Source organism: Patagioenas fasciata, chromosome 12 (genome assembly GCF_037038585.1).
Source record: "Patagioenas fasciata isolate bPatFas1 chromosome 12, bPatFas1.hap1, whole genome shotgun sequence".
Classification (NCBI taxonomy): Eukaryota; Metazoa; Chordata; class Aves; order Columbiformes; family Columbidae; genus Patagioenas; species Patagioenas fasciata.
This window is the reverse complement of record NC_092531.1, coordinates 25,639,271-25,660,819: the sequence shown is the minus strand read 5'-3', so window position 1 is coordinate 25,660,819 and position 21,549 is coordinate 25,639,271. Positions and strand designations below refer to the sequence as shown.

The window sequence follows — 21,549 nt, the reverse complement described above, 5'->3', positions numbered from 1 at the left end:
CATAACATCGTAGTTTACAGTTTGCTCTCAGACAGCAGGGCGTTTGAACTGGAGCGGGCTGCTTTACATCCCTCCTCAGAGAAGAGGTGTTACTTTATCGCTGTTAACTGGAAAATAAGGACAGGAACGCTTGCAAATCTGTTTTCAAAGTTTCTAAGCACAATAAATTAAGGTGATGAGAAAAAAAATGAAATACCAGAAAGATTAATTTTCTAGTGTTGGTAAAAACCCCTGGTTTTTGGTAAGTGTATGACTATGAGTGCTGTTCCCAAACATGCTTGGGTGTGTTGTGAAGGCATCAGCTGGGGGCCAGTCGAGCGGCGCCGGACCCAGCCCCGCCGTGTTTGGAGCCGAGGGCTCTGTGCCAGCTCCCGTGACCATTGCAATACCTACTGCAGGATTGCTAAACAGTCCAGTGTGGTTTCCAGTGACATCTCAGAGTGATTCATTATAAATATTGCTGCTTTCTGCCTTTAAACCAGTCTCTGTATAAAATACTGCAGAAGTCTGCGAATAGTTGAATCTTTGTCAAGCTGGATTGTTAAACAAATTAAAGAGGAAGCTTTTGTCTGTCCTGAGTTGTCTTGTGGTCAAGGCCTCAACATTTATGGCGTGCATTTTTATTTATGCATGATAAAATGCTATTGCAACTGGAATTTAGTGCAGAGCTGCTGTCAACCTGTTTAATGGGAGGGATGTCTCCGCTTGCCAATGGAGTTAGAGATGTGTGCAGTGTCATATGGACGATATGCATTCAGAAAGATACCAGGCTTAGCCAAGTACTTGTGCCTTTTCATTGCTAATTTATGTTGGGCTCCCTTTAAAAGGGAGAACAGCAGTGGAGCTGCTGCGGTGTGGTGTTTACAGCCGGCATACAGTTTAGTGAGTAGATTAAAGCCTTCAGCCTCTGTTTCCAGCTGCTGAGCTGGGTCCTGAATTGGGGAGTAAAACAGTGAGGATGGTCATCGGCCATCGCAGCGCCGCCTCAGCACAGTTCTTGGCTGGGGAGGCCTTGGGGGATCAGCCACCAGCACCAGTGAAGGGAGCGTGGAGGAAGAGCTGGGATATACAGCTAGAAATCGTGAATTGGAAAATCCGTGGTTTGATATCTAATTGTGTTTTCCAGAAAACACCTCAGGAAGAGATTTTCCCGTATTCTGTAAGCTGAAGTGCTCTGTTTTCTGTTCCAGGGTGACGCGCGGCTCCCTCAGCTCCCCAGGCGTGTTGGCCGCGGTTCCATGCTGTGCTGGCGCTGAGTGTGTTGGTGCTGAGCGGGCAGCGAGCCTGGGTCTGCTCTCCTGCCCTTGCTTCCTCCTCCGAACGGGGTGCGGTTTAAAACAGGGCCATTTCAGTACTTTATTATCAATATAATTCTGCAACACCTCTATCAGCGTATTTACAAGGGTGGTGAATTACAGTATTGATGGTGAGAACGAAGGCTTGGCATAAACCCTTTATTCCTTCTGATTACAGCGGAGCACCTACACTTAGCACCACATGCTTATTCTAAAATACGTGTTTTCTCCTGATAGTTTTCTTTTATGAACTAACACAAATACCTGAAAAAATAGTTTTTATTGCAGAATTAGAAATCCCGTTGCTGTGCCAGATTTTTGAGGGTTCTTTTTGTTCAGGGAGGTTAGCAGAGTCGTGCAGTTTGGTCTAACGTGATCTACTTAGGCACAGCATCAGCTGGTTAAGGGAAGAATGTAAAAGCTCACATCATTTGTTCTTAAATATTCCCTTTGTCCAGGTAACAGACAATAAAACCAGCCTCCCCGATCCAAATGTGAACGTTGGATCTGGAATTTGGTTTAATGCTGAAAAATCAAAGCGAGCAGGTTAAACCGTTGTTGCTGAGGTAAAAATAGAAAGCTACAGTTGGAAGAGAAGTGACTCAGAGAGCAGTGTGGTGATGGCAAAATAGGACACCGGCCAAAAGGCAGGAAGCAAATGGGAACACCCAGCTCGGCTGAGCAGTCTGCGTTGTGCACGCTCAGAGCAGCTGCTGAGATTACTGCAGCAAATTCAGGCTTCACATGAAGTTTTCTGGATTTTTTCTCTACTCATTAAGCTGTTTGAACCTAAGTAAGGTTTAGTAAAATGCAAACTGTGTATTCTGTTTCAGCCTGATTTTCAGATGGGTCTCTTTGGTCGCCTCATTGGCGGTAAAGCTGCGATTCCCACGTCCCGGAGTTCCTGGCACTGCCTGGGACACATCGGTTTCCATTGCCTTGGAGCTCCGGAGTAACTTATCAGCTGCCATGGAGCTGGTTTGAAATCTCCCCTTACAAGGTGCTGTGCTTTGTTTTGCTAGCATTAAACCAACATTTATAACTAGAAAAACAGCACAAAAGCAAATGAATTTCTTGCTATTCTCCTACACAGAACTAAGTAGATCCAGCACTTTTTTATAGTTTATACTCTATTTTCTTTGAATAGCAGGAATGCATCAATCCTAATGGAAAGTTCCTGTGGTGCCTTTGCCAGCCGGGGAGCGGTCAGTGTGGTGCCCGGGTGACCAGGGTTAGATGCGGTGCTGGGCTGCTGTCCCCGTGTGTCCAGAAGAGCTGTCCCCAAGGATCTCGAGCCCTGACAATCCAACACGAGAGTCAATGTGGAAGGAAGCAATCTGTAGAGAAGTATTCCTAAGATAAGGCAAGCAACCGGTTCATTGCGTTTGCTGGAATTCAAGACAACTAATAGCTTGTTTCTTAGAAGAAAGCAAGTACACTAACTCACGATTTTAACTCCCGATAGCTTAAATTAACTCTTAATATTGCAAGGCTTTTGAAGCGTGTGACTTCAGATATCATTACAGGTTTGTAAGGTGCAGACACACCACGATGGCTCATTCGGAGAAGCGTGAATTCGGGGGTTTCAAGGGCAGCTTGCTTTGAAGTGAAGCACGAGGTGGAATTAGTTCACTGAGGCATCCGTAGGTGTTTCTGGTTCCAGAGGAGAAGCTGTTAGTCAAATGTTTACGTTGTGTTTCATTTCCTTTGCAGTAGTTGCTTGAATCCCTGCCTTACTCTTAAAATACGTACCAACCTTCAACCTGCTTCTTGGAAAAGCGGGACAACAGGACCTATTCGGAGTTGGCTGTTTGGGCAAGGGCCAGGGACCCTTGCTTCTGAGGGGGCGATGGTCTGAACGCCGACAGTGCAGCTTTATCTCCAGTGTCCCCAACTCCTGCCATGGGGCTGAAGCATCTCCTTATGGACGGGCTGTGCTACACCTACAAAGTGGAAGATCCAAGCTCTTAAGCGATATTTCCAGTCTTTCAGAGAAACAGCAGCCTGTGAAGGAAGTGGCGGGCAGGGGTGGGTTTGCTTACTGGGTTCCAGCTTTCTAAGAAGTGAAATAGAAATCCGATTGCTTCAAATCAATGGCCTTCAAATTCCATTGTGGGTGTCTCAAGGTTTTCCAGAGGAGGTCTGAGCTGTTATAGAGCGTATTTAAAGGCAATTGTTAGTTAGTTCATGCACTCTCTCAGAAAGTAACCCTGCGAATTAGTGGAGATCGGGACTAATGGGTCCTTCAAGTTGAACCAGTTTGTCTTTCTGTGACAGGATGAGCTCTCCTCCCGAGGAGGACGAGCTTGGTAGATACGTGTGGTGCCCAGCGCGGTGTGAAAGGTGCTGGGACAGCCAGGTACGTGTGAACCAAGGGGTGGCAGCGCCTCGCGGGGCGTCTTGTGGTGGCCCCGGGAGCACAGCGGTTACGTGATCTCAGCGCCTGCTTCCTGGCCGAGCCCAGAACATGGGTTAAATGCTCTTCTAATACTCCTATTTCAGGAAAACGTTTTCTGTCATTAGTACAGAAAATGCCGTGATAGGAAAGGGAAGGGAGTTGGTCCACACAATTGTGACCTGGCAGGGAAAGATCAGCCGGGCACGACTGGATAACTGAGGTTTTGGGAGAGTCGCGGGTTACAGTGGCTTGGTGACTCACTAGTGCCGTGTGCCCAGCGTCCGTAGATGTTACAGGATGGGAGCCAGTTGAACATTTGGGAGGGGGTTGAGTTCTTTTTGCTCCAGCGCTCCAGTGACTGCGTGTGTGTGGTGTGGACGGGTTGGAAGGCTCTTTATGATGTCTCTGGTTAAATGGGGTTTTCTGTTTGTCCAGAAGATGTAGAAAATCGGTCTTTGTTGAGGTTGCTATGTGTGGGAGAAAATGGAGACAACAGAAGGATTTGTCTCCGGATTCCAGTTCCCCGGTATCGTGTGTTCTGGTTCATGTGCAGCAGCTTCAGGCTGAATTTCAGTTTTGCCTCTGGAGAGCCCGACGTCGCTGCTCTCTCGACCGTGACCTGGAGTTCCCATGTGCCCTAGTGCCGTGTCGCTTTCATTCCGATGTGCTTGTGTCAACTAACTGGAGTTTTGGCTGTTTGAAGGAGAATAAAACCTCGGCACTGCTGGGATGCGTATTGTGTGCTATGTACTGACACGTTCCGTTGCTAGAGATGAAGCAGGATAATAATCATATTTTTATAGTCAGATTATAGGATTGAGGTTATTCCATGCACAACATACGTGTCTTAAACAGGGCTGATTTGTACACACAGCACTTACAGGACACACATAGTAAGACTTGTTAACTAAACACTGAGTTTGCTGTTTCTCTAAGTGCCTTTCCACCCTTGTTCTCGATTCCATCAGCTCGTATGGCCTGTGTCTGTTCTACAGAACAATCCCCAGCCTTTGTTTAGAGGGATTGTTCCTTTATGAAAACTCTCAGAAGCTGCTAAATGATATAGAAATGGAGCTAAACAAATGCAGTGTGCCACGTGAACCTTGTAGGGAAACGTGATTCTCAAGATCTGTTGCTATTCATGCTTTAAAATTTCTTTGAAAAAGTCAATTGAATATCTGGTTGGTTACATTGCTGATATAATAATAATGTTATGAAAACAGTAGCGTTTCCTAGTTCAATACTTGCTGTTTCTCATCAATGAGATGCAGTTTTGCTTTGAAATAACACGGTGTTTCTGTAACTGCAGCCCATACAAATCTGTCTATAGCCAGTTGGGTCTCCTCTTCTATCTTCGGGCAGGAAACCTGTGTCTGATATCATAGTTCTGGTACAGTAACAGGCAGTGTTTGCAAATTGGACTTATAAGTAGGTTTTGCCTGTTTAGATAAAGTAATATCATGTATATATTCTGAGTCTTGAGTACTGGTGATTTCGGATTGATTTGCCTTGCTCTGGTCGTTAGATCTTGCTCATTTGCTAGGTTCGCTGGATCTTGTGCTTGGACATGATTAAGCTGTCTGTGGCTTGTTGTATCAATGCGATACATGCGCATGAAGACACTGAGCGGTTTAAATACACAACAGCACCTTTGGTATCAGATCTCTTTGTTTTAATGCAAAACAGGGTGAGCTTTTTACCTGAATCTACGTCAGCAGAAGCATTCGGGCCATAGGATTTATCATTGATTTGTGTCAAGTCCAGAAGCTATTGACCAAATATGGCTTCTTTCTAAAAAAGAGAGCCAAATATAAAAGGTCTGCTGCTTCACATGGTAAGCTGCTAATGTTAAAGGGCACGTCTGTTTTTATGTTACTTGCCGTTTGAAATTTGCTAGTGTAAAACGTTCAGGTGTTACTGTGCATGGTTGTGTTTCGGTAGGGAGGCGTTGGGCACAGGTTCTGGCTGCGTGAGCGCGGGCACGTCTTGAGCGAGCTCACACACTTCGTCCTTTAAAACCATAGTTGTTTTTACGTATTTTAGCTGTGCAGAGTTCCTGACACGTCTGTGCAGCCTGCTGAGCGTGTGGTAATTCTTGTTTAAATGAATATCGCTCCTGCCGAATACTCCAGTACGACCCTTGCTGCTCTGACTCTCCCAGCGTTCCCGTGGCCCTGGGCGTAGGAAGACGAGCGTGCTGCTTGTGTTAGCAGCCAGATAATGCTGCCATTATTTTTGGTCAGCTGTGATACCCACATCCTTTTCAGGGTCTTTCCAAACCCCGTTTCCCTGTCCCTAATATGACTTGCGTATTGTTCACCAGACCTTCAGCCAGGGAAAAACAGGCAGGTGCCTAATTTGCAGGTGACTCATATCAGTGCCTAAGTGTCTTGTGCTCTCTGCTATTTACCATTCCTTTAATCTTTCAGGCAGCCTTTATTAGTCATTTTCTGCCACCCGTCAGATGACTGGCAGTTTGAGCTCGTGCCGGAGGGTTTAATGTGTGGTTCTGTGCCACACGGGGCTCCCGGGGAACCCCTCTGTCCTGGGCTCTTGTCCTGGCCGCCCCTGGTGCTGCGGGCCGGGGTCCCTTCCCTCGCGGGGCCCGCGGGCGACTCCTCTTCCTTAGCTCACGCAGGTTCTTCCAAAGAGGCTGCGAGCCCTGGGGTCGCTGGTACAAGCCTGGGCTGGGCCAACGTGTGCGTGCAAAAGCTGTTTTCACACACTGCACATTTAATTGGAGCCTTTGTTTTGTGCATCCTGTCTTGTATGGATCCCAAGTCTGTCTTGCCACGTTTGCCACATGCTCTGCCATTAGGGAATGAAGGAATGAAGACAAAAAAGACTTCTGAATTATTATTTTTTTTCCCCAAGTGGAAAGGTATTTTATGCATGATAACCAAGCCATGACTAGAAATGAACTCTGTCCCTGTGGCAGTTCTGTTTTGGTGGATGACATGGGACATTTCAGCTAAAACTGAAGATGTCATATGCTTTTGTTCCCCTAGAACACAAAAATCAAGGTAAAGAACAAACTGCTGACAGCTTTGCCTCCACCTGCTTTTCTTTGCTGCTCTTAAAATAGACTTTGAAGTGAGCGTATTTTAGCTTTCTCAGATAAGAGATTATTTTTTCTGTAACTCCTTCAGTAAATTGTTTTGATAATTGATTCCAAGCAGAGAGGGGAAGGACACGATCTCACATCTGTTTGAATGGTGTGTGGCGTCCTCGTGATGAGGAGGAGGAGGAGGAGGAGGAGGAGGAGGAGGAGGAGGAGGAAGAGGAGGAGGGTGCTGTACTGGGCGCGCTGGGGTCGGGGCCGGGCGCATCCTGCCTCTGCGGAGCCCAGCGCGCCAGCTCCTCATGAGGAGCAGCGTGGCTGCTGCTTTGGCTCTGGAGACCTGTTGGGTTCTGATTCTTTGCACAAGTTTAGACTGACCGTGGTACAAAGCAAGGAATGCTCCGCGTGTTCCTCGGGAACTTCCCCGTGTGCTAATGGTAACTAAAAATGGCCCTCTCAAGCAAGCCTTGCTCTCAGCAGGAAAGACTCGCAATGGAAGTCTGAAAGAACATTGTGTCCCACTTTTTCTAATAGAAGTAAATCTATTTTTTCTTATTCAATTTTTAATGTATTTTATGATGTATTGTGGCCTCTCTTTCTATGGTGCCAAGTCATCGTGCCATTCAACTTGTCCCCCCAGAGCCTCGAGAAGCTGTGCCCAGCTGTGGTTCACACAGCTGCTGTTCCCAGCACCGCTGAGAGCTGGTGCACTGACCGGTTACTATGGGAAGATTTCTGCAGAGTATTCCTCATCTTGTCTGCTTGTAGTGACAACATTGAGATAAGAAAGGCGTTTTCTGGTGGTTTGGCCTATGGGGAGTGCAGCCAGCCTGATACAAAGATCCATTTCCCATAGTGTAAATGGGAACAAACTGCAGGGTCAGCCAACAGCTGAAAGCTCGTTACACAGATGTCAATATCTTTTCTCTTTCTGAAATGGCAGATACCTTGGATGAATACTTCGAGTATGAAGCGGAGGAGTTCCTGGTCTCCCTGGCTTTGCTGATCACCGAGGGCCGAACGCCCGAGCGCTCCATCAAGGGCCGGACCGAGGGCCTGCACTGCCCGCCGGCGCAGTCGGCTCAGCCGCCGGCCGCCAAGCATGAGTGCAGCGACAAACTGGCCCAGGTACCGCGGCACCTTTCGCTCTAAATGTGTGCTGGGGTTAAAGTCAGCGGAGAACACCACAGCGTGTTCACGGTTGAGCACGAATAACAACTGCTTTCTGTCAGCCCCACGCTTAAACGAGTATGTAATTCAGTATTGTGCTAATAATAGATCTGTCCTTAAAATGAGAGATCATTAAGCCTTTTATCCTTGAACGTGAAAGTCTGCATGACTACCTGCATGCAGCACCTATGTGAGTCTTTTATTATGCAGATGACAAGTGCTATACTTAGCATTTTTGGTCTGTTTTGAGAAAATATAGGCTGACTTGCCTAACTTTTTGCTTTTCCAGGTTTTCAAGAAAAGTTAGTGATCTAAAAAGCATGAGCACATCCAATCTGGTTAGTCTGTTTTGGAGCAAGGTTGGAGCATCCCATCTCTCAAGTCAAAGTGTCTAAGTACTGTGTGAATTTAGGTTATTCATGCAGAGGTTAACCTGCTCCAAGACACAGAACTGATAAAGATACTGCTTGAGAGTGTCTAGCCAAGAGGATGACTTGTGGAGAGAAGTACAAGGTAGCCAAGTGTAGTGCTTGGGGAAATGTATTTTTATGAGCTCTTTTTCTACAGAAGTTGCTCAAATGGCAACCATAAATGATCTGTTAATGGTTTTTCACTTAATAACTCTGGAAACTTATCTCTGATTTGGTGATACCTAATTAACAGAACTGGACCCCTACCCTTTTCCGGTGCTTTGGAACAAGTTTTAAAAGCAGATTTAAATCTGGCAGGTATTTTATGATTTGCATGTGTTAACATTTTTTCCTTCCCTCAGTGTCGCCAAGCCAGGAGAACCCGATCTGAGGTTGTGCTGCTGTGGAAGAACAATATTCCAATCATGGTCGAAGTGATGCTGCTGCCAGACTGTTGCTATAGTGATGAAGGGCCCACCACCGAGGGGAATGATTTAAATGATCCTGCAATCAAACAAGATGCGTTGCTGCTAGAAAGGTGGATTTTGGAGCCAGTTCCTCGACAGTAAGTTGGATGTTAGGATTAGCTGAGGATCTGGTCACATTGTGGTGGTTTAAGCCCAGCCGGCAGCTCAGCCCCACGCAGCCGCCCGCTCACTGCCCCGGCGCATGGGGGAGAGAATCGAAGAGTAAAAGTGGGAGAACGGGTGGGCTGAGGTAAAGGCAGTTTAACAGGTGAAGCAAAACCCATGCACATGAGCAAAGCAAAACAAGGGATCACCCTTCCCACAGGCAGGTGTTCGGCCACCTCCAGGGCAGCCGGGCTCCATCACATGTAGTGGTTGCTTGGGAGGTCAAACACCATCACCCCAAATGTCCCCCACTCCCCTTTCCCACAAAACACCCACTGAGTGTGATGTCATATGGTGTGGAATATGCCCTTGGCCACTTGGGTCAGCTGTCCTGGCTCTGCCCCCTCCCCTGTTCTTGTGCATTATCGACATTCTCCTCATATTCAATGCAAAACACGTCACTGTATCAGCTACCAGGAAGAAAATTAACTCTATCCCAGCTGAAACAAGTCCCTAAAGTAATGGGTTAGTAGTTTTGAGCTGGCCCTTTGCCCTGCAGACCGATCTAAGAAAACCACTATTTACCAGTGAAATCGAAGCATCTTTTAATCTTAGTCTTCCTGTACTCGTGCTTTCTACAGTGGATGTTGTGCAGTGCAGAGTATGAAATGCTCCTAGCTGGAAATGGTAATTTTTATGCATTGTTTATGCTAAATTGTATACATCATTATGTAGATAAGAACAAATCAGGCTCTGTATTCTTCAAAATGTTTGAGGAGTTTCATTGTTTTGCTCGATTCAGCTGTGTTTTATTTTCAGAACAAAGATCTGCAGACGTCCTCGTTGTAGTTCGGACAGTTCTCTGTGTATATTCTTACCAGCATCCTTGTGTTTCTCTCAATGCGCTTTAGGAGCGGAGATCGATTTATTGAAGAGAAGACCCTTTTGCTGGCTGTTCGCTCCTTTGTGTTCTTCTCTCAGCTGAGCGCGTGGCTGAGCGTTTCGCATGGTGCTGTTCCCCGGAACATTCTGTATAGGTACGTCTGGGGGGCAAAAGACTCGTTTGCTGTTTGCAGGTTGTCCCAACTTGTCTGAAATCCATTCTTCCCTCCCGTTTGGTGCTTCCAGAAGGTGCCACGTTGTTGCCCAGTACTGTGGTGGTTGGGCAGCATTCATATATTTCGCAAAGTACAGCAGTGGCTGGTTTCTCTAGTGCTTTTTCTTAGACATTAATTTATGAAGTAGATAATTAAAGCCTCTTTCTGTAAATGCCCTTCTGTGTTCCAGGGTGAGTGCTGCAGACGCAGGCTTGCAATGGACGTTCTCCCAGACGCCGACCGAGCACGTCTTTCCTGTTCCCAACGTTTCGCACAACGTGGCCTTGAGAGTCAGCGTTCAGTCCTTGCCCAGACAGTCGAACTACCCGGTTCTGACCTGCAGTATTCACACCAACCTCGGCTTTTATGAAAAGCGGGTGCAAGACCGTAAGTTACATCAGCACAGCGAGTCCAGTGCAGCTCAGCAGTGCAGCAGCTCCAGTCCGCAGCGCTTCTGGGGGAAACAGACGTGGACAGTGACACCTGAGGGCTTGCTTAATGGAAGAAAGACACCGGAGTTTACTACGTCTATCAGAAATGTAAAACTTTACCCATCAGCCGGTCTTGGATCTGACTTTGGGGCCTCGCAGTCTAAGGTTCAGTGCTATAATGCCACTGCAGACAGTAAGACACAATCTCATGAAAGACCCGTCAGAACTTTTAAATCCTTTTCTCTAGTCGATCCCCGTGTTCCGAACAGTCATTGCTCTCATCAGCCTACGGGAGAAACCAATCCTTTGATAGGCTCTTTGCTTCAGGAGCGACAAGAAGTCATCGCAAGGATCGCTCAGCACTTGATTCACTGCGATCCAGCCACGTCCCCCGTTGTTGCTGGGCGTCCGTTCAACGTGCATGAGAACAGCTCGTCTGCACCCAAAGGTTTTCGGAGTACTTACGAAGACAAAAGCTTGCCAAGGAAAGGCAAGGAAACCCCCTCTGTTTCTATTGCCAACTCGAACAATGCAATACAAGAAGATGGTGGTGAAGGCAAAACGAGAGCAATTCCAGAGGTCCCGCTGCTCGAAGGCCGAGTTCCAGCGAGCCACAGTGGCCATCAGCCCTCGGGGGAGAGCAACCCGCTGATCGATTCGCTGCTCCAGGAGCGGCAGGAGGTGATAGCGAGGATTGCCCAACACTTGATTCATTGTGATCCAGCTACGTCCAATGTTACGGGACATGCACTCAAAGTGCAGGAGACGAGCCCAGTTACTTCAAAAATTTTCCGAAGTACGTTTGAGGATGAAAATTTGCTGAAGAAAAACAAGGAACTGTCTTCTGTTTCTTTTGCTAAATCTGATTTTTCTGTGTTAGAAGAAAGCGGTAAATCTAGGACGAAGACACCCGACACCCCTGTCAGCCCCTCCAGGTGCGATGGAGAGTCCAAGGCTGCTTTGAAACTCCAGGCAAGAAGAAGATTGGTTTTAGCAAAACCCAGCGAGGCTGTCCGACATGCATTTCATCAGACCGCAAATAAAGCGTTCACTAACGCTCACACACCGTCGTCGTGGAGTAAAGAAAATAAATCTGAACTGCCAGATAAATCGGAAACGATACATTCTGGTTATGCACAGAAGGACCAGGTAACCAATAGAATGAAACAGTGTTCAAATTTCGGCAGCATCGATGAACAGATTTGCACAAATAAACTTAAAGAAAGAATAATCGTTAATGGGAATAACGGCACGGACAGTTTTAACAATTTACAGATGGATAAATGCAAAATACTTGAAGGTACAAAAAAAGCAACAGTTATGCAGGTATCCGACTCTTTGCACAAACATGAGCTCAAGTGTTTATCTAAAGACTCAAAAACCCCAAGTATTTATGAGCAGAACACTCAGCTCATTAGTATTGAAAACTATTTAAATAAAGACCATGACAGTTACAAAAACAAAGCCAAGCAAGATAAAACAAAAGCTGCACGTGATGAGAACGAAGACCCAATAGGCCTCGATTTCCAAAGCACTTGTCAGAAGAAACCTGCAGAAGATGGGGTGAGGTGCGAGCGGCTGAGGAACCCAGACGTGCAGGTAAATACGGGGGAAAGGACTCATTGCAGTCACTGCTCTTAGTCCGGTAGCTCGTGCCCTGTGCCCGGTAAGGACCCACCTGAAGAGGGTGTAACTCTGACTTTGTAGGAAGCAGAATGTTACTATTGTCGTTTTGATCTGAAGCAGCACTTGGCCATGCCTTCTTCATTTTAATGTTGAGAAGAACATTGTCTTGTTCGCTCATGGCAGTTGCATTAAGAGCCACCGTTTCCATGGGCAAGTAGGCATCCTGTCTGTTTGTAGATACACCAGTGTGTGAATGCGGTCTGAGATCTCTGAGCAGTTGTTGTGCTGGTAGGCTGAGTGAGGGGGAATTTACACGGGTTATTTCACAATATGCCACATGGTGCAGGTCCGCGTGGCTCACAAGCTGTCTGCTCCAGCAAGCGCAGTATTACCAGGGTGGGCCATTGAATTATCCCATTGATATCTTCAGTACATTTGTTTCGCCGGCAGAAAGCACCATCTCTAAAACACACAAATACGTGGCGGAAACATAATTGTCGATCCTTGGATGGGACTTCAACCAAGGCTTTTCACCCCAGAACTGGATTGCCTCTTCTTTCAAGTCCTGTAAGTTATTGTTAAAGTGACAATTTAAATCAGAAAGGAAGTATTTTGCTCTTTTAATACCTGTGTATGGTAGAAAGCTTGACAAACTGAACTAGGTGAAGCGTGTGTGGGAGTTAACACTCAAATGAAGTCGAACAATAATTCTGGAAAAGAAAACATTAACGAAGTAGTTGTTGAGATCCTATCAAGATTAACAGAAGGTGACATCAGGAAATTCTATAGCAAAAAATGCTTTGGTGCCATTTTAGAGCAGGAGAGAAAGCCTCTTGAAGACCAGTGTTTTAAGTATGAGCTAATGTATTTTGTCACCATTTTTGTGAGAGTTATTAGTATGCCAGAGCTTTTGTTTCTGTGAACAGTTTGTACTACAGAGGTGTCACTGCGTGATGAGGTGTGACACAGAGCTGCTGTGGTGAGACAGACACTGGGGACGTGGTACAGCGCTTGGTGGGTCCTTGGGAGTTCAGAGCAGGCAGTTCCAGTTAGAACTACCGAGGTAGTGATGTTCTGTGATTAATACATGATATGGTTTGGGCTCCAGTGCTGTGAAGGCTGTCACGTTTCAGGGAACTTGGATGGACATTGTTATGGTCAATTTGCCAATATATGACTGTGTTCTGTACCATTCGAGAGAGACGTCAGCCTCTTGAGTGAGGCTTTTTAAGTACTTCCTGTTAATCAGAATTTACAGTCTTGTCATTAATAATTTTAGAATAGATGGGAGTTACTCTATTCTGCTCTGTTTTCATGGTGTTGTAATGTCATGAAAATTCTTGGCAGACTTGTGCGTACTTGGCAAAATTGCCTTGACTAGAGTTACGGGTTCAAATTAGCATCTTCATTCCCTGTTGAGGTTCCTCAGAGGAGAACGCAGTCCGGGTGCTTTGATCTGGATTCATCACTGCTGCAGCTGAAATGTCTGTCTGCGAGAAGGTATGTCTGTCTGACCAAAACCATCACGAATTTTGGGGGAGGCAAAGTCAATGCATTCCTGTGTGCAACAACAAAGCGCCTCAGCAAAGGCAAATAGAGGTGTCTTTCAAAAGAGTGGTTTTTTGGGAAGGCTCCACGCTGGCGCAGCTGGATCTGCTGCACGAGACGCTTGGGTTGTCAAACAGAGAGATCCTCATTGTTGGTTCTTCAGATCAGTGTTACTGACAAGAGCCTTAACTTGTTCACAGGACTTAACTTTTATACATCAGTACGTGTAACATCAACAGCTTTTAGTGTGGTGGTTTGGTTCTGGAAAGTTCGGGACATGAGACAGAAATATCTGCATAGGAATGAATAACTGATCTGATACTTTGGTTCCTGCTCGTAGAGTTAATGAACAACCTAAAGTTTTATTCTCTTTATCCCTTGTAATGTGGAACTTGGGAAAGTGTTTTTTCAGTTAACTAGAAAATGTTTTGCTAAAGTATTACCAGGCAGTGTTCAACTGTTACTTCTTTAGGACAACGTTTTGTAATACAGTGAGTGAATGATTCTTTCTAGAGCTGTTTATACCCAGAAGACAAAAGCAAATGTGATTGTCCTTTATATTTATTCTGTCTTTTAATAGCCCACAACAATGTATAAACAGAGACAGTGATCCAGAGAGCCATGGGAAACCATTTCTGAGTTGCAGCGCTCCGCCAGTGACCAGTCTGAGCCTTCTGGGAAACTTCGAGGTATTGCATATTCTCTGGAATTCTTGTGGTATTTTTAGTCTTCTTCTGTAGTGCTTTTGAAAGTGCATTTCTGTGAATAATTCAGTCTCATTACAATGTCAAAGTTCATAATTAAACTGAAGAAAATGTGTTTGAATTTCCAGCTGTGAAGGCACGAATTTCACACCTCAGAAATCTTCTATCTCAGAGATTCAGACGCAATGAGTTGCTTACAACTTAAGTTTCCCACTATGGGCAAGTTAGGAGGTGTTCTGTTGACTCCGATGAGAGTTAACACCCGTGATTGTCCGTGTTCATAGTGTATATACCTAGAAAAAAGGATTTACAGTTTCACTCCTAAAGTCTCCTTAATATGTCACAAAAGCTGTGTTGATTCAGTGCAGGAAACAGAATGTGTGCTAAGTGCAGCCTCCAGCTTTTCACTTCATATAGCAAGGCAAGTATCAACAACCAATATCGAGTGTGTTAACAGGTTGTCATACTCCACATTTGTGAAATATGCAGTGAATACGTTGAGGAAAGTACCAGTTCCAGGTTGTTTTTTTCAGATAGTATATGTCAAGGAAAATAACGTGTAGATCCTGCTGCAACAGAATTCTCTGAGCTTCTGCACCAGTCTCGGTGGGATGATGGAGACTGGGTTTGGATGTCGGTTTCTCTGAAGCCGCCATCATCTTGCTGAATGTTCCGCTGTTGATCATTTTTGCCCCAGTGTTGATTTTTGGCAGGTCACCTTGCAAAATCCTCGTATAAACTTGTTGCCTTGTCTGCTGCTTGGTTTGGCTGTATTTCACTTGCGGTGTTCGCACCATGAGCCGCACGTGCTGTGTTTTCCAGGAGTCTGTCCTGAATTTTCGCTTGGACCCGCTGGGCGTCGTGGAGGGCTTCACCGCCGAAGTGGGAGCCAGCGGAGTGTTTTGTCCCACGCACATGACTCTGCCGGTGGAGGTGTCGTTCTACAGCGTTTCGGACGACAACGCGCCCTCTCCTTACATGGTAAGCGTGTGGTTGGATTTATTGTAAGTAAATTCTAATAGGTGGAGGTGAAGAACAAGAGCTCGGTGAGCAGAGGGTTCAGCGAGGTGGGAATTTGCAGGGATCTGGATTAATTTCAAGTGCTTATGATGGAGTTCTCCTGTCCCTTTTCCTCCCGCTGCTCTGCCCCACCATCCAGCTGCTCTCATCTTGGGGTACTGAACAGATTTGTCTCCCTCCACACTGGAGTCATCAACTCCCACTATCTCTTTATATCCATCTACCTTAAAATAGGCCGTGAGGCAATAGCTGGACTTAATGGGATCCGGTTTGTTGTCCCAACAAGCAGCTGCCCTGGGCAACTCTGCTGGCGGGCGCTGGGGTGCAGGCCAAGGTGTGATCGCTGGTGCCAGCCTTGGGCTCAGAACTCGTTGAGCCCTTTGTTCTAACGCGGGTGCTGAGCCGGCGTGACGCGGTGCTCGCAGCCTGCTGGGGTGCTGCTGCTCTCGCTGTCTGTGTGCTCATCTTGTTCTGCATTTCTATGATGGTTTAAGAGTCTAAAAGTGCTTTCTTGTAAAAAGCAAAAGCTGTCTTGTATGCTAGCATTGAATCAGATGGCTGCATTTGTTCTGGATGCCTCCTAAGGAGCCTCAGTCCCTTTAGGAACCTCGCAGCCTTGACAGATCTGATTTTTAGAGGTTTTCATATGTGTGTATATCTATCTAAAATACGGTAAATAGTCTGTTTAAACGTATAAGTAAAGCATCGAATGTCTGATTATCCCAATATTTAGATTTTAAATTCATAGCACTTACCGTATTTCTCACCTTCTTTAATAGGATTCAGAAAATGAAATGGCTTTGAGTAACTCAAACTTTGAGTAATGGACTTTAAACTTGTGTATGATTCTCTTAACCTCTGCAAAGAAGTATCTGTTGTTTTGCTTTCATCTTTCCAGATCGTTTCATGTGGTTTTTGGGAGGTGAAGGGGTGCTGATGTTCCTCAAACGGTTCAAGTAGCATTGCTCATTTTCCTAGCTGGGTTTCGTTGTTTCGGACTTTTCCACGTGTTCTAAACGTGCTGTTACGGCCCAGTCTCCCAGGATGAGTACAACACTTGGACAGTGCCTCCATCATCAAAACCATTGTTTCTGTTTGCAGAGCTGGTTTCTCTGCTACGGGCTCATTTTGTGTGTTGGTTTGGGGTTTGGGTCTGTGGGGTGCAGGAGCCGTGCCCTGCGCGTTGCCCACGCCCGGGTGCTCTGTCCAGCACGGCTGGTGCACAGCAGACGTCACCGGGGCTGAAGTGGAAGATTAAGTGCATCTGCTGCCTTTGGAAAGCAGAAATGGGTTCTGTGGGATCTGGAGCAGTGTTGGTGTGACTGTAGGTGATATGAAATTGGAAAGGAGGAGACAATCCTTCCATTTTACCTGACCAGCCATTTTCAAAGGGAAGTTCTGTTTCACCATGGCTTCCATTGCTAGTTTGAAGATGTGGAAACTTGGAGAATGTGCCCCTTATTGCACAGCTTATTGTCGTCTGTAAGGCACTGTTGATTTTTAATTGCATCTTAAATGCATGTATTGCCTTTTCTTCTTAATTTTTATACATTACTGATTGTCAAATAAATACAATTACACGAATAGAACATTTTTATCTGTTTATATCCCTCCACGTGAACTAAATGTGTCTTTTCTTTCTAGGGTGTGATTACTTTAGAGTCCCTTGGTAAAAGGGGTTATCGGGTACCGCCTTCAGGAACAATCCAAGTGGTACGTGCTCCGCAGGTCCGGGTGCCCTGGCACCACTAACGGCCAGGAAGTCGCGCGGGGGCTGAGGTTGTGGGGTGGAGCACGAATCCAGCAGTGGAAATGTGAATCTCTGTGGGTGCTGCAGGGATCTCTGTCATTCCTGGGACAGAAGAGACTCCGACCTTCAAACCTTCAAACCCACCAGTGCTGTGAAGAGACCTCAGATCAGTTACTGGAGATTCAGAACAGCTGGGGACACCGTGGCTTCAAATAAGTAATGGAGAAGTAATTAGGCCACAGCCCAAATTCTGAAATCCTTTAAAGGGGATTTAGATTAAATACTCAGTTGTATCTAAATCTGCTAACACTTTAACAGCACCTCTTTTTTGTAATGAAATCAGAAGGTAAGTCATTGCTTAGAAACAATGATCTGCATCTTTCGTTGAAGACCCCAGTCCAGGGCACCACTGGTAGTGTCGGGATTAAGAGCGGAGCCCAGCACTGCGCTTCCCAGGGGCGAAAACAGCGCAGACAAAAAGCGACTGGAAACAAACAGAAATGGGGATGCAGATCAAAGCAACAGTGCTCACATACTACTGCTGGTCCAGAATAGATTATGTTCAGTATTATAACTGTTGACAAACAGAAAACTGCACGATGTTTTTACAGAGATGTTCTGTATGGCTCTGTTTGGGCAGGTGGAGTTGGGGGGGTTGGTGTTTTTGTGTTGTGATTCTTTGGTTTTGTTTGTTTCTTGTTAAATTCGTCATCTCTAAAGGGTATCGTATTACACCGCTTGTCTTTTCAGACCTTATTTAACCCTAACAAAACTGTGGTGAAGATGTTCGTGGTGATCTACGACTTGAGGGAAATGCCAGCTAATCATCAAACATTCCTCCGGCAAAGGACCTTCTCTGTTCCCGTGAGACGAGAAATCAAGAGAACTCCCAACAAAGAAAACAGTCACCAGACTGAAGAAAGGCTGCTACGCTACCTCATCCATCTGAGGTGAGTCCTCGCCCTTTCAAAAACAAAGGGAAACAAGCAAAGCCACCCAGCCAGCCTTTTGTATACAGACTTACTTAAAAAAAGCAGCTTTTAAATTTGTTGTTAACCTGGACAATAGAGGAAGAACAGCTAATAAATAATTTAGATTCTGCTTGGGAGAAACAAAGTATAAAGCTCTTTCTTGGCATTGAAGTATTTTGTATAGCCTTGTAAAGCTTAATTCTTTTCTTAGTGAGAGAGATTTAGTTCTGGCTGGGCCGATGTGCTTTGGAGGTTGCAGGAAATGGTGAGTGTGGGTGTTAGGTGGGCAAAAGCCAAAACCAAGGATGGAAGTAGAGAAGGTGCCCAGTGTCCTGCACGTGGAATAGCACAGAGTCTTCTCCCCATGCCCGCTGGGACGGACTGGGACCCCGGCAGCACCGCGCGAGTGAGCAGCGATGGACGCCGGCAGCTGTGTCAGGAGAGGAGGGTTCCCCGGGGCTGACCACGCGCTGTTCTGCAGCACTCGTCTGAGTTACAGTGTCACAGAATCCGTTCTACAACCTGCCTGCCCCAGATAATTAAACCTTGATGGATCTTCTGTCGTTGTCTTTCTCCCACCTCTCAGAATTTCAGTCTGGTTATGGCCAGGTCTGTTCCAGAGATATTACTTTTGCTTCAGTGGGGTCAATGAGTGAACGCTTATTAAAAATCTGTGCAAACTGTAATACATGTGATAATGCAGTGTGCACTGCGCTCTGGGCGTTTGTAACGGCATCATTTTGTCATTACAATAGCAATAGCATTGCTGTTTCGATTACGGTAGCAATAGCTTTTCTCCCTTGCCGTGGCGTAGTAATGATGACATTAAGTTCAGTTACCATAAGAAATGTTCCTAAGGATCTCCTGCCTTTCCTGGTTGAGGGAAGGAAATGAAGGAGTTCCGCCAGATGGAGGCTATAGAACACAGTTCTCTGAAATGCAAATCTAGGCGCTCTATCTATAGTTGTTAAATCTCGGGGAAAGTGGAACTGGCACATTCCTGGCAGATCTGGAGGACCTGGACCAGGCTGTTCAGCTGCAGCACAAAAGAGCAACGGGCCCGGGAATTGGCTGCTGGTTGGTGCCTGGGCCAGTAAACCACAGTCTCTGAAACAGCTCGGTGTTCTGTGCAAAAAGCTGTTGTCTGTGTGTGTGAGATCTGCACTGCTGGGGCTGGAGCTGCACTGAGACCGGGCCCGTGGTACCGAGCAGCAGGAAACTCCTTACCGGTGCGTTCATAGAGCAATGGAATCTGCCTGCGTGTGAGTGCTGAACTGGATATTTGATATGTATATATGCCTTTGTTGATATTTGAACGGTCCCGTTTGTGTGTGTTTAGGGCACCCTTTGGACGTTTTCAGGACTTCTCACTGAAAAGCACATTTTGCCTTTCTGTGTTGCTGAGAACTTTAATGTCCAGCGTACAGAACTGCAGCGTGAACTTCAGGCGTTCCGTGCCGTTCCAAAGCTGCGCGCTGCGCTCGTGATGGGAACAATGTAAATGGGAAATGTTAGGGTATCCTTCCATTTTAACTGACAAATTCTGCATGTTCAAATGCTTTCTAGCATTCATCTCTCAAAGGAACACACTTAATTCAATAATATTTAAAGATGAGTCTTTTGTTTGTTTCTTCTCAGGTTCCAGAGTTCTAAATCTGGAAAGATCTACCTCCACAGAGATGTACGGCTCCTGTTTTCTCGGAAATCCATGGAAGTCGATAGCGGCGCTGCATACGAACTCAAATCTTACACTGAATCTCCAACAAACCCTCAGTTTTCACCGAGATGCTAGCAAACGGGGCAGGCTAAGCATCCGTTTTCCCATTGCTTGCTCCTTACAGCGAAGATGAGCAGAGCTGGCAGGATGAAGCTCAGTCCGTAAAGGAATGAGGGGGGCGCTCCAGAGGGCCGGGATGGGACGGTTCCTGCGCGGTCCTGGACGCCTTCAGCGAGTTTCTGGACTGAGCTTTGTGTATTCCAAGTAGACTGGAAACATACTTATCTTTTTGTACCGTTTCAAACCACTTCATTGGATGTGTTGCAATAGCAAATTCCCAAGTTAGTTTAGTGTTTACACTTTTTATTTTATTTTTCAGTTATTTAATATTTAATGTTTCATTTAATACTCAAGTGATGTTTGTCTTTAGTGTTCTAATGTAGCATAAATCCTATGTAAAATCATACTATGTATTTTTGGCATTAATATTGAAATCTGAAATATATACAGATATCTTTAATCTGTGCGATGTTTTAAGTGATATTCATTTAAGTTGTTGAAAATGGGGACAGCAGGTGAATTTCCATAACATTTCATACTATGCAAGCATTGAGCTTTTTTCCTTGTTTTCTCTTTAATGGTACCTTCTTTGCGTTTTTCCCTCACGTACAGATGTAATAACAGTTGCGACCATAGTGCGGATTTATTTACGCACTCGTGCATTCAGCTCACTGGTTCGATTCACAGTTTGCTGCCTCAGTTTCTTTCCTTGAGAGTCACTTTAATTTTGTGTTCTGTTCTTAGTTCTTCTCACAGGGTTCCCACCCTCCCCATTTGATTTCCCAGATTGTGTTTAAGGATGTACTGTGCAAACAAATCAGTATTTATATCTTAAATATATGCAAAAGCTACGAAACTTGTACTTTTTGTTTTATTTTTAGATGAGGAGGACCTTCACGTAATCCGAAGTATTTTAATAGGTCAGTTCCATTTAGGCCACTAGGTGGCCATGGGAAGTTCTACTAAAAATGCTACATTGGGCACATCAGTATTTCCAACATGTGTATTCCTAGAACAAAACACAGCCGGATGAACAGTTCATGCGAAGTGTTAAACTGTGTGACCGAGATGAATAAAGTCAGAAGCATTTGATTACATTTGAGGTATATATCTAATGATGAGAATGAAGCTGTGCAATGGGAGGTTCCCAGCTGCCTGACCTTGGTGTTATGTTGTTCTCTGCACCGCTGTGGGTTTCGAGGGTGCCAGTGGCAGGAAAGGTGACCTTCGTGTTGGAGCACAACACGCTTATCTGATGGAGACTGGAGAAAGGAGGAACGTGTGTCTTGTACACTGAGCGCTGCCCTGAGATGAGACGTCAGGGCATCGTGTGGTCCCCAGGAGTTGTGCCAGGGACAGTAAGGGACACCAGCCGTGCCACGCGATACTGATCACCTCCTGTATGTTCAAACATCTGCTGCTGCAGAGGGCAAAGCTCAGACATACCCGACCCTGTTCCCCGCTTCAGCAGTGTTTCCCCTCTGGTACACGAGGTTTTCAAAGGTTAGCGAGCATTTATTTTATAGAGACTTGGGAAAAACTGTACAGGAAGAGATCGTCTGCAGTTTCTAGTGTGCTCTGTAAAACTGAGAAGGTTTCTTTTGGTAGCGAAAGAGTCAAATACAGCTGCAGTTGTACCCTGTACGGGACTGAGAGCTGGACTAGCATCGTGAGAACGTGGTCTAGGTTCTTTGTAGCCACTATTGCCTCATGAGCAAA

The 21,549-nt window shown here is 45.8% G+C and overlaps 1 protein-coding gene across 2 annotated transcripts in view; it reads left to right on the top strand.

The window, feature by feature from the left end:
• The window catches only part of ATOSA (atos homolog A), a 38,578-nt gene extending 17,892 nt beyond the window's left edge, over positions 1-20,686 (top strand). For both annotated transcript variants that reach the window (XM_065847185.2, XM_065847187.2), the window contains exons 2-12: positions 7,698-7,882; positions 8,697-8,899; positions 9,818-9,943; positions 10,194-12,033; positions 12,511-12,627; positions 13,481-13,560; positions 14,189-14,297; positions 15,135-15,293; positions 16,977-17,045; positions 17,833-18,032; positions 19,692-20,686. In XM_065847185.2, coding sequence (XP_065703257.2) covers positions 7,698-7,882; positions 8,697-8,899; positions 9,818-9,943; positions 10,194-12,033; positions 12,511-12,627; positions 13,481-13,560; positions 14,189-14,297; positions 15,135-15,293; positions 16,977-17,045; positions 17,833-18,032; positions 19,692-19,845 — 3,242 coding nt within the window. In that variant the 3' untranslated portion in view covers positions 19,846-20,686. The remainder of the gene's footprint in view (positions 1-7,697; positions 7,883-8,696; positions 8,900-9,817; positions 9,944-10,193; positions 12,034-12,510; positions 12,628-13,480; positions 13,561-14,188; positions 14,298-15,134; positions 15,294-16,976; positions 17,046-17,832; positions 18,033-19,691) is intronic.
• Positions 20,687-21,549: the final 863 nt, after the last annotated feature.